The sequence below is a fragment of the Tamandua tetradactyla genome, chromosome 6 (assembly GCF_023851605.1).
Source record: "Tamandua tetradactyla isolate mTamTet1 chromosome 6, mTamTet1.pri, whole genome shotgun sequence".
Classification (NCBI taxonomy): domain Eukaryota; kingdom Metazoa; phylum Chordata; class Mammalia; order Pilosa; family Myrmecophagidae; genus Tamandua; species Tamandua tetradactyla.
The window spans coordinates 151,311,199-151,329,687 of record NC_135332.1 but is presented as its reverse complement, the minus strand read 5'-3'; the positions used below and the strand labels follow the sequence as shown (position 1 = coordinate 151,329,687).

General features: G+C 37.2%; 1 protein-coding gene across 9 annotated transcripts in view; it reads right to left on the bottom strand.

Moving 5' to 3' along the window:
* OXR1 (oxidation resistance 1) overlaps positions 1-18,489 on the bottom strand; it is a 440,301-nt gene that overhangs the window by 94,225 nt on the left and 327,587 nt on the right. For all 9 annotated transcript variants that reach the window (XM_077167465.1, XM_077167468.1, XM_077167471.1 and 6 more), the window contains one exon: positions 2,066-2,148. In XM_077167465.1, the coding sequence (XP_077023580.1) occupies positions 2,066-2,148 (83 nt within the window). The remainder of the gene's footprint in view (positions 1-2,065; positions 2,149-18,489) is intronic.

Genomic DNA, 18,489 nt, shown 5'->3' with positions numbered 1-18,489 from the left:
AATACTATGAACTTCATGCTAAGAAATTTGACAATGCAGATAAAATGGACAACTTTCTAGAAAGGCATGAACAACAACATTGACTCGAGAAGAAATAGACGACCTCAACAAACCAATCACAAGTAAAGAAATTGTATCAGTCATTAAGAAGCTCCCCAAAAAGAAAAGTCCAGGACCAGATGGCTTCACATGTGAATTCTACCAAACATTCAAGAAAGAATTAGTATGAATCCTGCTCAAACTCTTCAAAAAAATTGAAGAGGACGGAAAGCTACCTAACTCATTCTATGAAGCCAACATCACCCTCATACCAAAGCCAGACAAAGATATTAGAAAAAAAGAAAACCACAGACCAATCTCTCTAATGAATATAGATGGCAAAAATCCTCAACAAAATTCTAGCAAATCAAATCCAGCAGCACATTAAAAGAATTATAGACCAAGTAGGATTCATTCCAGGTATGCAAGGATGGTTCAACATAAGAAAATCAATTAATGTAATACACCATACCAACAAATCAAAGCAGAAAAACCACATGATCATCTCAATTGATGCAGAAAAGGCATTTGACAAAATTCAACATCCTGTCCTGTGGAAAAGACTTCAAAGGATAGGAATAGAAGGGAACTTCCTCAAAATGATAAAGGGAATATATGAAACACCGACAGCTAACATCATCCTCAATGGGGAAAAACTGAAAACAGGTTACTATGTGCAAAGCTGACTGCTATATTCTTTAAATAAGCTTCACAAGAGCAAGCCTCAAGATCAAGGGCTTGGCCTATTGATTTGGGCTGACAGCTATATTCTTTAAATAAAGTCTCCCTGGTAGTGTGGGAGATGTTCCCCAGGGATGAGTCTGGCCCTGGCACTGTGGAATCAATGATGCCATCCTGAACAAAAGAGGGAAAAAGAAGGGTAACAAATAAGGTATCAGTGGCTGAGCAAGTCAAATAGAGTCAAGAGGCTACTCTAGAGGTCACTCTTAGGAAAGCTTCAATTAGACATTGCCACTATCATAACTTGCCAAACCCTGACCAAAACATTCCTTAAATCCTAAAAAACACCTATCTAGGTCATTACATAAGATTCTACAAAGGTTCCATGCACTAAGGTAACTTTCCAGAAACCTACAACCTCCATATGGGTCCCTGGACCAGATAAGTCCTAAAATGCAGAGGGTCCATTCTTTCCAGAACATCAACTAGTTCCATCCCACTATCCCATATTACTGACAGCCCCTTCCAACATGAAAAAGTTAGAATGGCCACAGCCCAAATGCCCTAAAGAGTGAGAGAAAGTTGAAAGGTGATGGTGGAGCTATACAGAGAAGGTTGGGTTTAACAAATGAGTATGATTGCTGAATCATTAAACTGATATTTCTTTCAGTCTCCAGTGTCCTGGGGCAGCTAGAAGAAAAAATGAAAAGTTGTGTAACTGCAATCCATACCAAACCTTAAAATCTGTTGTATAACTACTTGCTAAAATATACTTGGAAATTTATCGCTTTTTTTGTTTATATATTTCACAATAAAAAAGTTTTTAAAAAGTCAGAAAAGCTCCATTTTCAAAACTAAAGACACTTAGCTATAAATTAATGCAAATGATCTAATGTTAGAAGGTCATTCTGGAAGAGTAACATCAACTTACTTTTTAAATATTCTCTCTGCCATGATCATTAGTACCGCCAGGAATATAATGAAGACCACATTTCTAAAGTAAATATTTTCCTACAAGCCTAACCTAATGAAAGTTATTGTAGCACAGGAACTTTTTGATTCCCATTAAATTATCATCTTTAATACATTAAATTAGCTAGAATAACTATCTTTGTATACCACTTAATAAAATATCTATGTAAGAAAAATAACCTTTAAATACGATTAAGAATGTAATTATTATTAATGATAAAAAGTTACCAAAAGTAAAGTGTAGATTTTTAAAATATGGAATTAAGAATCTTTGACTTATTTGTCGTATTCACATGAATGGATAATATCTTAAACAATATGGAAAATATCTTAAATAAAAATACTACAAAGATAAACTTTTTTGACAACTTACAGTATATTCAATAGTCCCTTTAGGCTTCTGAAAAGACATTCGTCTCCCATCTTTCTTGTCTAGGGTCTTCTTTTGGCCAGTATCTGAAAAAAATATGAGAAAAATTCCTACTGAATTTATTTTCCTTTTAAAGTCAGGGACTGCTGAATAGAGTTCATTTGGAAGACTTTTAATATACTATATATACAGCTTATTCCCTGTTCTCAAAAACAGCCAACCACCAAGAACAAAATGTACTCCCTACTGCTTGCTTTAGGAATTGACCCGTTTGAAACACTACAATAATTGGAAGTGAATTCAAAACATAAGTAAGGGTCAGCATAAAAGAAGTTAATAAAAACTAAATTAAGGACTCTTTCAATACAGCTAACCTAACTGTAATAACTATATTTGAAATATCTATAGCTATCTAATCTTAATTAAACTAACTCTTAAGAAAGAAATATTAGTCTTCACAGTAGAAAATTTCTATACTTCCACACAACATAGTCAATATATAGTCTTCTTTATGGGATTATATTATTAAGCTCTTTATTTACATAGCATGAAATGAACTGAGATATTTGTTTTCATATACAAACATACTTTTGTACATTTTATGATCAGGTAATATTTCAATTATTCTTCACATGCTTATCAAATATTTCACATGAACATTTCATTATCAAGTTAATGGCACTCTTTCAGTTCAAATTTTGAATGTATTTTACCCTGCATTAGTGTTAACACTCTTATTGATATTTCATGTGACAACAAAAACATGTTCATCTTATAAAAAGCTACTCAGGAACTGCTGACAGCACCTTAAGTGATAAAATAGAGACCCTATCTAAAAATATAAAAATAATTCAACTGAATCTCTAAAAAGCTAATAAAAAAACTGAAGTTTGACAAGAACGTATTCACAGTACACAGACCAGATTTTATACTTACCCTCAAAATTTTACAAGATTCCAACCATAGTTTTCAAAGAAAAGTTCATTTTACTGAAGCTGAAATAATCTAGAAAATATGTATCTCATTGCTCTCCCTCTAGCTAATCTTTATAGATTGATATTTTGACCATTCTAGTTTTGACCATCTACCATTCTAGTAGATCAGTTGTTAGGTGAATGTTTCCAATGAAGATTTATCAAGCCTGAATCCTAAAAAAAAGTTCTGCTATGCTTATCCTACTGTCCATTCAAAGGGGGAAAGAATACCCTTTCAATAAACTGGTGCTGGGAAAACTGGATATTCATATGCAAACGAATGATGTTGGATCATATACAAAATTTAACTCAAAATGGATTAATGACCTAAGCATAGGATTAAAACCATAAAACTCTTAGAGAAAAATATAGGGGCAATTCTCAAGACTCTGGATTTGGCAATGGATTCTTGGACATAACAACAAAAGCGCAAGCAACAAAAGAAACAATAAATAAATCAGACCATCAAAATTAAAAATGTTTGTGCAAAGGACATTATCAAGAAAATACAAAGATATCCTACAGAACGGAAGAAAATAGTTACAAATGATATACTTGATAAGGATTTTATAGCCAGGATATATAAAGAACGCCTGTAACTCAATAACAAAAAGGCAAACAACTCAATTACGTTAAGTTGACGAAAGACTTGAATAGAGAATTCTCCAAAGATATCCAAAAGGCCAAAAAGCACATAAAAAGATGCTCAACATCACTAGGCACTAGCAAAATACAAATCAAAACCACAATGATCTACCAAGTCACACCTACTTGGATGGCTACTATTAAAAATACAGAAAAGAACAAGTGTCAGTGAGGATGTGGAGAAACTGGAATCTTTGTGCACTGGTACTGGAAATGTGAAGTACAATTGCTGTGGACTACAGTTTGGTCATGCCACAAAGAGTTACACACATGACTCTGCATATGACCATATGACTTGGTAATTTCACTTCTAGGTATATATCCCCAGAGTTGAATACAGGGATACTTGGACATCAATTGTTCACAGTAGCACTATTCACAAAAGACAAAAGACAGAAACAGCCAGCGTCCGTCAACAGATGCATGGATAGATAAAATGAGGCATATACATACAGTATTATTCAGCCATAAAAAGGAATGAAGGGCTAATAATTCTGCAATATGGATGAATCTTGAAAATACAATGTTAAGTGAAATAGTCAGACTAAAAATGACAAACACTGTATGATTCCACTTCTATGAAATACTTAGAATAAGCACATTTATAAAGTAGTCGAAAGGTTTCATAGGTGCTGGGAAAAGGAAAGTATGAGGAGTCACTGCATAATTGGTACAAAGTATCTGTTTGGGGTGATGAATAAATTTTGGCAACAGATAGTGAGGATGGTAGCACAACATTGTAAATGTAATTAATGTCACTGAATTGTATACTTAAGTTGATTAAAATGACAAATTTTATGTTTTATACACACTGGCACACACAGATACATATATATGTTACTATAAAAAAGTTATACTAAAATCTTCCCGATCATCCAGGCTAACTTGAGTCTCTATTATTAATTACATAGTGACTTTATCTTTTCTTCATAGCATCTTGCACAATTTAATTTTTATTTGTGTTTTTAAACTGTAAACAACAAAATACCTCATGCCTGCTTTATTCAACACTGTGACCTCAGAACCAAACAAAAGTCTGACACAGGGGAAGCATCTTATTTGAATGAATAAATGTTCTAAAGCAACAATTTGTACTGTACCTCTAAGTACCAAAATTCTTATAAAATGTCATTAGTTTTCTAAAAGAAAAGTTCACAAAGACTTATCGTTAATCCCTTAGAACTCAGAGAAAAAAATTCAAATATACAGCCATTTTCATATCCTAAATCTTTAAAGGGCTTTCAAAATTTGAGGGAAAGAAATGAATTCTCAAATGGAAAAATGGGCAAACTATATTAGCAGACAATTCACAATAAGATATAATAATGACTCTTAAAAATATTGTTTCCATTTGAAAGTAGTATGTACCCCAGAAAAGCTATGCATTAATCCTGATTCAATCTTGTAGAGACGGCTGCTTCTTTTAATCCTGATTCAATATTGTAGATGGAAATTTTTGATCAGATTATCTCCATGGGGATCTGACACATCCAATTGTGGGTGTGACCTGTAATTAGATGGAGAACAGATGCTAGCCATGTGACTACCCAGGTGACAGAGGTGTTTCTGACCCATGGACCTTCCTTGAATTAAGGTATTTCCCCTTGGATGCCTTAGTTTGGTCATTTTTATCGGCTTAGAACTGTAAAGTTGAAACTTATCCATTTTAAAAGCTTTTCCAGTTCTGGTATATCACATTCCAGCAGCTTACAAACCAAAACACACATAAAAAAAAAATTTCCATCTTACAGTTAGAGAAATGCAAATTAAAAAGATTCTATTTTGCTACTATCAGACTGGCAAAAATTCAAAAGTTGGACTATATACCGTTGGCTATAGGAAAACAGGCATTGTCCTACATTCCCGGTGGGAATGCAAAATGGTGCAATCCCTATGGAGAGAAATTTCACAGTATCAAAAGATTACACAGGGCTCCTGAATATTTTACCTTTGACTCAGTAATCTTCCTTCTAGGAATTTGTTGCTATATGACTTCAACAAATAAATATGTATAAGTTTTTATTGTAGCGTAATTTGCAATTGCAAAGTACAAAACCTAAACGCCCCACACATAAGAACTTTGGTTTTAAAAAGTCCTTAAAATGGAGTTCTATAGTGAAAATATTGATGAACAGTGATAGATACAAAGGATAGTTTGATCACTAAATGAAAGCAAAGTATAAAAGAGCAAATATAGTATGCAACATTTTGCTTATTTTTTGTAAAAAGAAACAGTGGAAAATAAACCAGAAACTAATGAAATTGGTTAACCACAGGAAGGTAGGTGGGAATGAGGTAGAAGAGACAGAGAAAGGAGTGACATTTCCTTGGGTATATCCAGCCTTACAGTTTGCACTTTTGGAACTACATGTTTCATATAGTCAAAAAATAAGCTTAATCAAGTTATTGCCAAGCTGTCTTCTCTCTCCCTCAATTCACTAAACCTGTCTTGAAAAAGGAAAATTAACTGACAAATCTGATGGGCTTTTTTCAATCATAAACTGTTTGATTTCTGTGAAGCATCCAACTATATGCTCTTCTTTCCCTTTACACTTTAGTAATTACTCACATTTCTCCTTGGTCCCCTTTCTGATTTTTTCCTGCTTTTGTTCCCCTTTTCTCTATCTGAAATCCAAAGGATTTTGTTGTTGGTTTTCTTCCAAGTGATAAGGCTCCTGATAAAAAAGCCTTGATGTTTAGGGTGCTTTGGGGACCAGCAGCAATAGTATTACTTGGGAACTTGTGAATGCAGACTCTCAGGGCTTACTCAAGATCTACTGATTCATGATTGAACAGCATGCACGACAAATTTGGTAAGTACTATTAATAAACAGAACATTTGATGAGATTAAACTTACAAATAATAAACGAAAAAACAAATGGGCCCAATTTCCTACTCGTGAGGGTATACCAGTAGTTTCCAAATCTTTACTGAACTAATATAATTGTTTCCTACAGTAGTCATTGTGAAAGACTATATTATCGTTACTTTCCATTCTGTATTCTCCTGGGTAGGAATATAAAATATACTTTATGACCCAGCTGATGTCAGTCTTGGCCAATGAAACATGAAAAGAAACGGCATGCGTCTTGTAGGTAGAAGTGGTAACTCAACATTATACTTCCTATGCAATCTTTTCCTTTTATCTCAAGACCGGAGATGTTCCATATACAGGTAGCACTGTCAACCACGGATCTAAGAGGAAAGACAGAACTCCTAGATGCTTCTCTCTCTCTCTCTCTCTCTCTCTCTCTCTCATACACACACACTCACATGCACACACACACACACACACAACTGGCCAGTCCCATCTCTGTTCCTGTTAAATTACTGTACTCTGCAGATAAAAGAGGAATTCCTCAGGGATTAACACATAAAAAGCAAATCACCTACTAGAAGAAAAATAAAGTCTGGCTGGCTTGACACTTTCTACTGAAACATTATCCAATGCCACATGGCTAAAATTATGCCAACTATATCAAAACAAAGAAGTCAGGAATGAGGAAGACATGATAAAAGGACTGGCAAGGAGTACTGAAAATAGTTCATTTCTAAAAATGTGGTGACAATGAGTTATAAATATTAAAAATAAGCAAAGTGTAAAAAATACATAATACATAAATATCAAGAGGTGGGAAGTACAAAAATGGGAGATCGAACTGCTAAGGTCATTTTTCAAAGCAAAGGGTTAAATGAATTTCATTTGAAACAAACAAATGTAAGGAGAATGACTCCACCTCCCAATTTTTAAAGAATCTCTTTAACTTTAGACAGACCTTTTAGGAAATAATTTTTTGTTATGAAGTGTTAATTTCATTCTGTTGCTCCCTCTCTCCAACCATTCATTCATCAATCTACATATATAGTGAGAGACTAGATCTTGGCAATGATAGCTAACTAATATCAGTTACTTTCTGGGGTAGTTGGATTTGAGGTGGCTCTTAAACTTTAATCTCTGTTAATGTATGACTTTTTGATTTATAGTTACATAAACTGTCTTTAAGAAAAAGAATTTTTTATTATAAAAGGCTTGAAATAAATATGCCAAGATAGTAACAGCTGCTATTTGTGATATGAAAATGGGTGACTGTAGTTTTTGGTGGTTTTTAAATTTCCAAAAATAAAATAAATTAAAACAATTACACCATCTCTAAACTTGCTCAGAACCACAGCAATTACTCCACAAGAACTTTGCTACATCAGTCACTCTCTTTCTTCAGCCTGTCCTTCATCTCTCAGCATATAAAAATGTCTTTTCTTCAGAAACTTTTCCTTGTCTGTCACCTCTGCTTTCCTAGCCTGTCCACAAGCTGGCATAAAATTCAAGCATGTGGGGGCTTCCTGGAAGATGGCAGAATAAAGATAGGCAGAACTCACTCCTCCAGCAAAGAACTACAGAACAGGCAGAAGTTGTCCAAAGCAGTGGTTCCGGGGTATGGGTGACCAAAGAAGGATCACTGAAACATGCAATGAGGAGCTGGATGAAAAAGTAGAGAAACTATGACTGAGAAATAGGAGTGAGTGAACTCATATGGTACCACTGCTGAGGCCGGTGGCTGTGCATCAGCTGGACCAGATCCGAGAAAAGTGGCATGTACTCTTACTTCAGCTGCCAGCTGGTGAAGTTAAGCCTCTTAGTCCAGCAGCCTGGTATCTTAACATGGGAACCAGCAGATCCATTATATCCACATACAGAGACGCTTCTGCAGTTCCTGGTGGCCACCACTCACCCTGAAGGCTGGTCACTTCAGGCACCCAGATCTAGGGAAGAAGGGAAGGCCCTTCCCTTGGGAGGAAAGAGAAACACAGAGTAGTGCTTGATCTAACAGCTGGGCATCAAGGAAGACCTGCTAGGTCTTAAAGCCTTAATTCTTTCTATACAGGGGACTAGGGCGGTCACAGTTCGACTGCTTTCATGAACAGAGAGGTCAGGGTGAGAGAGCGAACTCCATAGCAATGACAACACCATCCCCAACTCAGAGGCTGGCAACTGTGCACCAGCTTGGGTCTTGCTAGCCAGCAAAACACAGCACACTCCTGGTCTAGCTGCTGTCCAGAGAAGTTGACCCTCTTAGGCCTACAGTCTGCAGTCTTTCCATACGGGAGTCTGGAAATCACCAGCTCCACTTTACCCACAAGCGGAGACTTCCCCATAGTGTACAGTGCCCATCTCCCATGCCTGGCCCTGGGAGAGACAAGAAGGCTCTCCCCTCAGGAAAAGAGGGAGAAGCAGAGTCCTGAGCTAACAGTTGGCCAGAAAGTGCAACCCTCTGGGGCCTGCAGCCTTGAGCTGGACCTTGACCTGGTCTGGATCCTGCCCAGCTCGCTGCTGTGGTCAGGGAGAGGTGGAGTTGCGGGCAATAGATGGCCTAAGAGTACAATCTGCTGGAAAGACAGGGAAAGTGGAGTCTGGCAAGTTGCTTTCCCATACATCCTCTAAGAGCCTTTAGAAAGGGGTTGTACCCCCTGTGTGAGACACTGGCCCTGGTTTGAGTGGAAATTACTGACAAACCAAGTGCCAAAGGAAAACATCACACAAATCTACACAACAAAATCTTAAGACAAGAGGCCAACTTTCAAAATAACTTTATCAATATAATCAGATGCCCAGAAACCAGCAAAAAATCAAAAGGCACATGAAGAAACAAAACAATATGGCCAAACCAAACAATCAAATTAAAAATTTGGAGGCAACACAGAATTCGGAACAACAAATCAAAGATGTTCAAACAAATCTCCTAAATAACTTCACTGAGATGGTTAAAGAGATAAGGGACATTAAGAAAACACTAAAAGAGGCTAAAGAAGAATCTGAAAGAATAAACAGAAAAATGGCAGATCCTACAGAAATGAAAGATACTGGAGATGAAATTAAAAATATACTAGAGACACACAACAGCAGATTTAAAGAGGGAGAACAAGCAGTGAACCAGGACAGAGCAACCTAATTCAAACACACAAAAAATGGACGAAAAAAGGAAAAATGTGAACTGGGTCTCAGGGAAATGAATAACAACACAAAGCATACAAATATAAGAATCATAGGTATCCAGAAGGAGAAAAGGGCCAGGAAGAATATTTGAGATAAATGTGGAAAATTTCCCAACCCCTATAAAAGATTTAAATATGCAAATTAAAAAAGCCCAATGTATTCCAAACACAATAAATCTGATTCGATCCAGTATAAGACACATACTAATCAGACTGTCAAATACCAAAGAGAAGGAAAAAAAATCCTGAAAGCAGCAAGAGAAAAGCAATTTATCACCTATAAGTCACATATGACTAAATGCTGATTACTCGTCCAGGATCATGGGGGCGAGAAGGCAGGGGTATTATACACTTAAGATTCTGAAAGACACATAGCCTCTCTTTCTAAGCCAACTCCGCAGGTAAGTTTACTGCCCTCCCCCTATATGGACATGACTCCCAAGGGTGTAAATCTCTCTGGCAACTTGGGATATAACTACTAGGGATAAGTCTGGCCTTGGCATTGTGGGACTGAGAAAGACTTCGTAATCATGGGGGAAGAGAAATGAAACCATTTTAAAGTTTCAGTGGCTTAGAGATTCAACAGAGCTTAGAGGGCATATTATTGGTTATTCTTATGCATTATATAGATATCCCTTTTTCAGTTTTTGATGTATTGGAGTAGCGAGAGGGAAATGCCTGAAAGTGTTGAACTGTAATCCAGTAGCCTTGATTCTTGAAGATAACTGTATAACTGTACAGCTTTTATGGTGTAACCATGTGATTGTGAAAACTGTGAGACTGACACTACTTTTATCCAGTGTATGGATAGATGAGTAGAAAATAAAGAAAAAACATAAATAAAAAATAGGGGGAGATTAGGGAGTATGGTGCTTTTGGTGTTTTTTTACTTTTATTTTTAATCTTATTTTCACTGTTTATGGAGTAATGAAAACATTCAAAAATCAATTATGATGAATGTACAACTATATGATGATACTCTGAAGCACTGATTATATACTTTGCATGAGTAATGGTATGTGAATATATCTCAATAAAATTGAGATATTTTATCTCAGTATTAAAAAAAAGAAGATTCAGAAAGAAAAACACTGCCACCCAAGAATTCTTTATCTAGCAAAGCTGTCCTTCTAAAGTGAGATAGAGTTTAAAGTATTCACAGATAAAGAAAAACTGAGAAAAACTGTTAACAAGAGATTTGTCCTACAAGAAATACTAGGGAGTTCTGCTGCCTGAAAAAAAAAAGGATAGGTGAGAGGGGCTTTGAGAAGAATACAGAAATGATGATTATCAGTATGGGTAACTAAAGGGATAAAAGCAGAAAAATAATGCATCTGACAGCTAAAGGACAAGAGATAAAATAGTTGAAGGAAGGCTTTTACAGTAATAACACTGCTAATGGATTAAATTCCCTAAACAAATGACACAGATCGGCAGAATGGATCTAAAAATATGATTCAGGCCAGCCAGCCCTCCTCTCCCTCTTTCTCCGCTGGCGGCGCTCCCGCCGCCAGCCAGCCCTCCTCTCCGTCTTTCTCCGCCGGCAGTGCTCCCGTCGCCATCTTGCCCTTCTCTTTCCCCTTCTGCTCCGATGGCGCTCCATCCGCCATCTCATCCTTCCCTTTCTCCTCCTGCTCCGGTGGCTCTCCAACCACCACCGTGCCCTCTTCCACCTTCACCAGCTCCCCCGCCCCCATCCTCGACAGCCTTGCCACCCTCACCTTTCCTCCTCCAGAACAGCTACTGGGGGAGTGGAGACGATACAGAGCAGCTCCCGGAGCCACAACGGAGATCAAAGGGACGGCATAACCCATCCTGGAACGGCTGACTGTCTGGGAGAACCAGCTCCGGTGAGATCGCCGAGGGGCGCGGGCTTTCCCAGGTGGGACGGCAAGCGGCCGGAGTCCCTCCCTTCCTCCTTCCCAGGCCAGCTGGCAGAATTGGGCAGGCAGTCCCCTAGGCCGTGGCGGCTGGCGCCCCGACCACACGAGCCCCCCGGACCAACTGAGAGAGTTGGGTCGGAAATCCCCAGACTGCGGAGAACGGTGACCGGGGGGGTGCCTTCCAAACATGTGACTCCCCGGTCCGGCTGGGAACGGTGCACTCTCCCGGGCTATTGGCGGCTGGCGCCCTCCCGCCACGCTTGGCGCCCCGGGCCGACTAAGAAATTCGGTCGGGCGCTCTCCCGGGCTGCAGCGGCCGGCGACCCTCCCCGCGTTCGGACCCCTGGGCCGGTTGGCACTCTTCCAAGCCGCTTCAGCTGGCAAACCTCCCCCACGGCGACAGTTTTCCAAAGTTAAAGGACCCACAGCACCTTTTACTGGTGGGACCCGCAGACAAACATGTGCCACGAGCGCCACCTACTGGGCAGGATAAGAAAAACAGAACCCAGAGATTTCACAGAAAAATCTTTCAACCTGCTGGTTCCAACACCCAGGGAAATCTGACTAAATGCCCAGATGCCAGCAGAAGACAACGGATCATGCTCAGAAAATTGAAAATATGGCCCAGTCAAAGGAACAAACCAATAGTTCAAATGAGATACAGGAGCTGAAACAACTAATGATGAATATACGAACAGAAATGGAAAACCTCTTCAAAAACGAAATTGATAAATTGAGGGAGGACATGAAGAAGAAATGGGCTGAACAAAAAAAAGAAAGAGAAAAACTGAAAAAACAAATCACAGAGCTGATGGAAGTGAAGGATAAAGTAGAAAAGATGGAAAAAACAATGGATATCTACAATGATAGATTTAAAGAGACAGAAGATAGAATTAGTGATTTGGAGGATTGAACATCTGAATTCCAAAAAGAAACAGAAACTATCGGGAAAAGAATGGAAAAATTTGAACAGTGTATCAGGGAACTCAAGGACAATATGAACCGCACAAATATACGTGTTCTGGGTGTCCCAGAAGGAGAAGAGAAGGGAAAAGGAGGAGAAAAACTAATGGAAGAAATTATCACTGAAAATTTCCCAACTCTTATGAAAGACCTAAAATTACAGATCCAAGAAGTGCAGCGCACCCCAAAGAGAATAGATCCAAATAGGCGTTCTCCAAGACACTTACTAGTTAGAATGTCAGAGGTCAAAGAGAAAGAGAGGATCTTGAAAGCAGCAAGAGAAAAACAATCCATCACATACAAGGGAAACCCAATAAGACTATGTGTAGATTTCTCAGCAGAAACCATGGAAGCTAGAAGACAGTGGGATGATATATTTAAATTACTAAAAGAGAAAAACTGCCAACCAAGACTCCTATATCCAGCAAAATTATACCTCAAAAATGAGGGAGAAATTAAAACATTCTCAGACAAAAAATCACTGAGAGAATTTGTGACCAAGAGACCAGCTCTGCAAGAAATACTAAAGGGAGCACTAGAGTCAGATACGAAAAGACAGAAGAGAGAGGTATGGAGAAGAGTGTAGAAAGAAGGAAAGTCAGATATGATATATATAATACAAAAGGCAAAATGGTAGAGGAAAATATTATCCAAACAGTAATAACACTAAATGTTAATGGACTGAATTCCCCAATCAAAAGACATAGACCGGCAGAATGGATTAAAAAACAGGATCCTTCTATATGCTGTCTACAGGAAACACATCTTAGACCCAAAGATAAACATAGGTTGAAAGTGAAAGGTTGGAAAAAGATATTTCATGCAAATAACAACCAGAAAAGAGCAGGAGTAGCTATACTAATATCCAACAAATTAGACTTCAAATGTAAAACAGTTAAAAGAGACAAAGAAGGACACTATCTACTAATAAAAGGAACAATTAAACAAGAAGACATAACAATCATAAATATTTATGCACCGAACCGGAATGCCCCAAAATACGTGAGGAATACACTGCAAACACTGAAAAGGGAAATAGACACATATACCATAATAGTTGGAGACTTCAATTCACCACTCTCATCAATGGACAGAACATCTAGACAGAGGATCAATAAAGAAATAGAGAATCTAAATATTACTATAAATGAGCTAGACTTAACAGACATTTATAGGACATTACATCCCACAACAGCAGGATACACCTTTTTGTCAAGTGCTCATGGATCATTCTCAAAGATAGACCACATGCTGGGTCACAAAGCAGTCTTAACAAATTTAAAAAGATTGAAATCATACAGAACACTTTCTCGGATCATAAAGGAATGAAGTTGGAAATCAATAATAGGCGGAGTGCCAGAAAATTCACAAATACGTGGAGGCTCAACAACACACTCTTAAACAAGTGGGTCAAAGAAGAAATTGCAAGAGAAATTAGTAAATACCTCGGGCGAATGAAAATGAAAACACAACATATCAAAACTTATGGGACGCAGCAAAGGCAGTGCTAAGAGGGAAATTTATTGCCCTAAATGCCTATATCAGAAAAGAAGAAAAGGCAAAAATTCAGGAATTAACTGTCCACCTGGAAGAACTGGAGAAAGAACAGCAAACTAACCCCAAAGCAAGCAAAAGGAAAGTAATAACAAAGATTAGAGCAGAAATACATGAAATTGAAAACATGAGAACAATAGAGAAAATCAATAAGACCAGAAGTTGGTTCTATGAGAAAATTAATAAGATTGATGGGCCCTTAGCAAGATTGACAAAAAGAAGAAGAGAGAGGATGCAAATAAATAAGATCAGAAATGGAAGAGGAGACATAACTACTGACCTCACAGAAATAAAGGAGGTAATAACAGGATACTATGAACAACTTTACGCTAATAAATACAACAATTTAGAGGAAATGGACGGGTTCCTGGAAAGACATGAACAACCAACTTTGACTCAAGAAGAAATAGATGACCTCAACAAACCAATCACAAGTAAAGAGATTGAATTAGTCATTCAAAAGCTCCCTAAAAAGAAAAGTCCAGGACCAGACGGCTTCACATGTGAATTCTATCAAACATTCCAGAAAGAATTAGAAACAACTCTCCTCAAACTCTTCAAAAAATCGAAGTGGAGGGAAAACTACCTAATTCATTCTATGAAGCCAACATCACCCTCATACCAAAACCAGGCAAAGATATTACAAAAAAACAAAACTACAGAGCAATCACTCTAATGAATATAGATGCAAAAATCCTCAATAAAATTCTAGCAAATCATATCCAACAACACATTAAAAGAATTATACATGATGACCAAGTAGGATACATCCCAGGTGTGCAAGGATGGTTCAACATAAGAAAATCAATTAATGTAATACACCATATCAACAAATCAAAGCAGAAAAATCACATGATCTTCTCAATTGATGCAGAGAAGGCATTTGACAAGATTCAACATCCTTTCCTGTTGAAAACACTTCAAAAGATAGGAATACAAGGGAACTTCCTTAAAAATGATAGAGGAAATATATGAAAAACCCACAGCTAATATCATCCTCAATGGGGAAAAATTGAAAACTTTCCCCCTAAGATCAGGAACAAGACAAGGATGTCCACTATCACCACTATTATTCAACATTGTGTTGGAGGTTCTAGCCAGAGCAATTAGACAAGAAAAAGAAATACAAGGAATCAAAATTGGAAAGGAAGAAGTAAAACTATCACTGTTTGCAGACGATATGATACTATACGTCGAAAACCCGGAAAAATCCACAACAAAACTACTAGAGCTAATAAATGAGTACAGCAAAGTAGCAGGTTACAAGATCAACATTCAAAAATCTGTAGCATTTCTATACACTAGCAATGAACAAGCAGAGAGGGAAATCAAGAAACGAATCCCATTTACAATTGCAACTAAAAGAATAAAATACCTAGGAATAAATTTAACTAAAGAGACAAAAAACCTATATAAAGAAAACTACAAAAAACTGCTAAAAGAAATCACAGAAGACCTAAACAGATGGAAGGGCATACCGTGTTCATGATTTGGAAGACTAAATATAATTAAGAAGTCAATCCCACGTAAATTGATCTACAGATTCAATGCAATACCAATCAAAATCCCAACAACTTATTTTTCAGAAATAGAAAAACCAATAAGCAAATTTATCTGGAAGGGCAGGGTGCCCCGAATTGCTAAAAACATCTTGAGAAAAAAAAACAAAGCTGGAGGTCTCGCGCTGCCTGACTTTAAGGCATATTATGAAGCCACAGTGGTCAAAACAGCATGGTATTGTATTGGCATAAAGATACATATATCGACCAATGGAATCGAATAGAGTGCTCAGATATAGACCCTCTCATCTATGGACATTTGATCTTTGATAAGGCAGTCAAGCCAACTCACCTGGGACAGAACAGTCTCTTCAATAAATGGTGCCTAGAGAACTGGATATCCATATGCAAAAGAATGAAAGAAGACCCATATCTCACACCTTATACAAAAGTTAACTCAAAATGGATCAAAGATCTAAACATTAGGTCTAAGACCATAAAACAGTTAGAGGAAAATGTAGGGAGATATCTTATGAAACTTACAATTGAGGTGGTTTTATGGACCTTAAACCTAAAGCAAGAGCACTCAAGAAGGAAATAAATAAATGGGAACTCCTCAAAATTAAACACTTTTGTGCATCAAAGAACTTCATCAAGAAAGTAGAAAGACAGCCTACACAATGGGAGATAATATTTGGAAATGACATATCAGATAAAGGTCTAGTATCCAGAATTTATAAAGAGACTGTTCAACTCAACAACAAAAAGACAGCCAACCCAATTACAAAATGGGAAAAAGACTTGAACAGACACCTACCAGAAGAGGAAATACAAATGGCCAAAAGGCACATGAAGAGATGCTCAATGTCCCTGGCCATTAGAGAAATGCAAATCAAAACCACAATGAGATATCATCTCACACCCACCAGAATGGCCATTATGAACAAAACAGAAAATGACAAGTGCTGGAGAGGATGCGGTGAAAGAGGCACACTTATCCACTGTTGGTGGGAATGTTAAATGGTGCGACCACTGTGGAAGGCAGTTTGGCGGTTCCTCAAAAAGCTGAATATAGAATTGCCATACGACCCAGCAATACCATTGCTGGGTATCTACTCAAAGGACTTAAGGGCAAAGACACAAACGAACATTTGCACACCAATGTTTATAGCAGCGTTATTTACAATTGCAAAGAGATGGAAACAGCCAAAATGTCCATCAACAGAAGAATGGCTAAACAAACTGTGGTATATACATACGATGGAATATTATGCAGCTTTAAGACAGGATAAACTTATGAAGCATGTAATAACATGGATGGACCTAGAGAACATTATGCTGAGTGAGTCTAGCCAAAAACTAAAGGACAAATACTGTATGGTCCCACTGATGTGAACGGACATTCGAGAATAAACTTGGAATATGTCATTGGTAACAGAGTCCAGCAGGAGTTAGAAACAGGGTAAGATAACGGGTAATTGGAGCTGAAGGGATACAGACTGTGCAACAGGACTAGATACAAAAACTCAAAAATGGACAGCACAATAATACCAATTGTAAAGTAATCATGTTAAAACACTGAATGAAGCTGCATCTGAGCTATAGGTTTTTTTTTTTTTACTATTATTATTACTTTTATTTCTTTTCTCTATATTAGCATTCTATATCTTTTTCTGTTGTGTTGCTAGTTCTTCTAAACCAATGCAAATGTACTAAGAAACAATGATCATGCATCTATGTGATGATGTTAAGAATTACTGATTGCATATGTAGAATGGTATGATTTCTAAATGTTGGGTTAATTTCTTTTTTTCCATTAATTAATAAAAAAAATATATGATTCATATGCAAGCTGGTTACAAGAGACTCATTTTAGATCCAAAGATACAAAGGATGAATGGAAAGATATTTCACACAAGCAATAACCAGAAAAAAAGCTAGGGTAGTTACACTAATATGAGAAAAATAGACTTTAAACGCAAAAATTTTATAAGAGACAAAGAAGGACACTATATTAATGAAAAGGGCAATTCATCAAGAAGAAATAATTACAAATATTTATGTACTTAATCAGGGCGCTCGAAAGTACATGAGGTAAACAGTGATAATACTGAAGGGAGAAGTAGACACCTCTACAATAATAATAGTTGGAGACTTAAATAGACCACTCTCATCAATGGATAGAACATTTAGACAGAGGATCAATAAGAAAACAGAAATCTTGAATAATATGATAAATGAATTAAACTTAACAGAAATTCACAGAACACTGTACCATGCAACAGCAGGATAATGATTTTTCTCAGGTACTCCTGGATCATTTTCCAGGGTAGACTACATGCTGGGTCACAAACCGGTCTCATAAAATTTTAAAATATCGAAATTGTACCGAACACTTTCTTGGATCATAATAATCACAAATTTAACCAAGGACATGAAATACCTATACACAGAAAACTACGAAACACTGCTAAAAGGAATCAAGGAAGAACTAAATAAATGGAAGGACGTAGTGTGTTCATGGATTAGAAGACTACAGAGTCAAGATGTCAACTATACCCAAATTGATTTACAGATTTAATGCAATACCAATTAAAAGCCTAGCAACTTACTTTGCTGAAATAGAAAAATCAACGATCAAATTTATTTTGGAAGTGCAGAGTGCCCAGAACAGTTGAAAGAATGAAAAGTGAAGTGGGACTGACTTTAAAGCATAATACAGGTTTATAGAAAACGGCAATAGCGCAGCAGTCTGGACCTCCCTTCATCTCATCAGGATGGAATGAATCTTCTAAATCTAATCCTTCCCAGAGATGGTGTTCTAGTTTGCTAGCTGCCAGAATGCGATATACCAGAAACAGAAAGGTTTTTAAAAGGGGAAATTAAGTTGCAAGTTTACAGTTCTAAGGCCATGAAA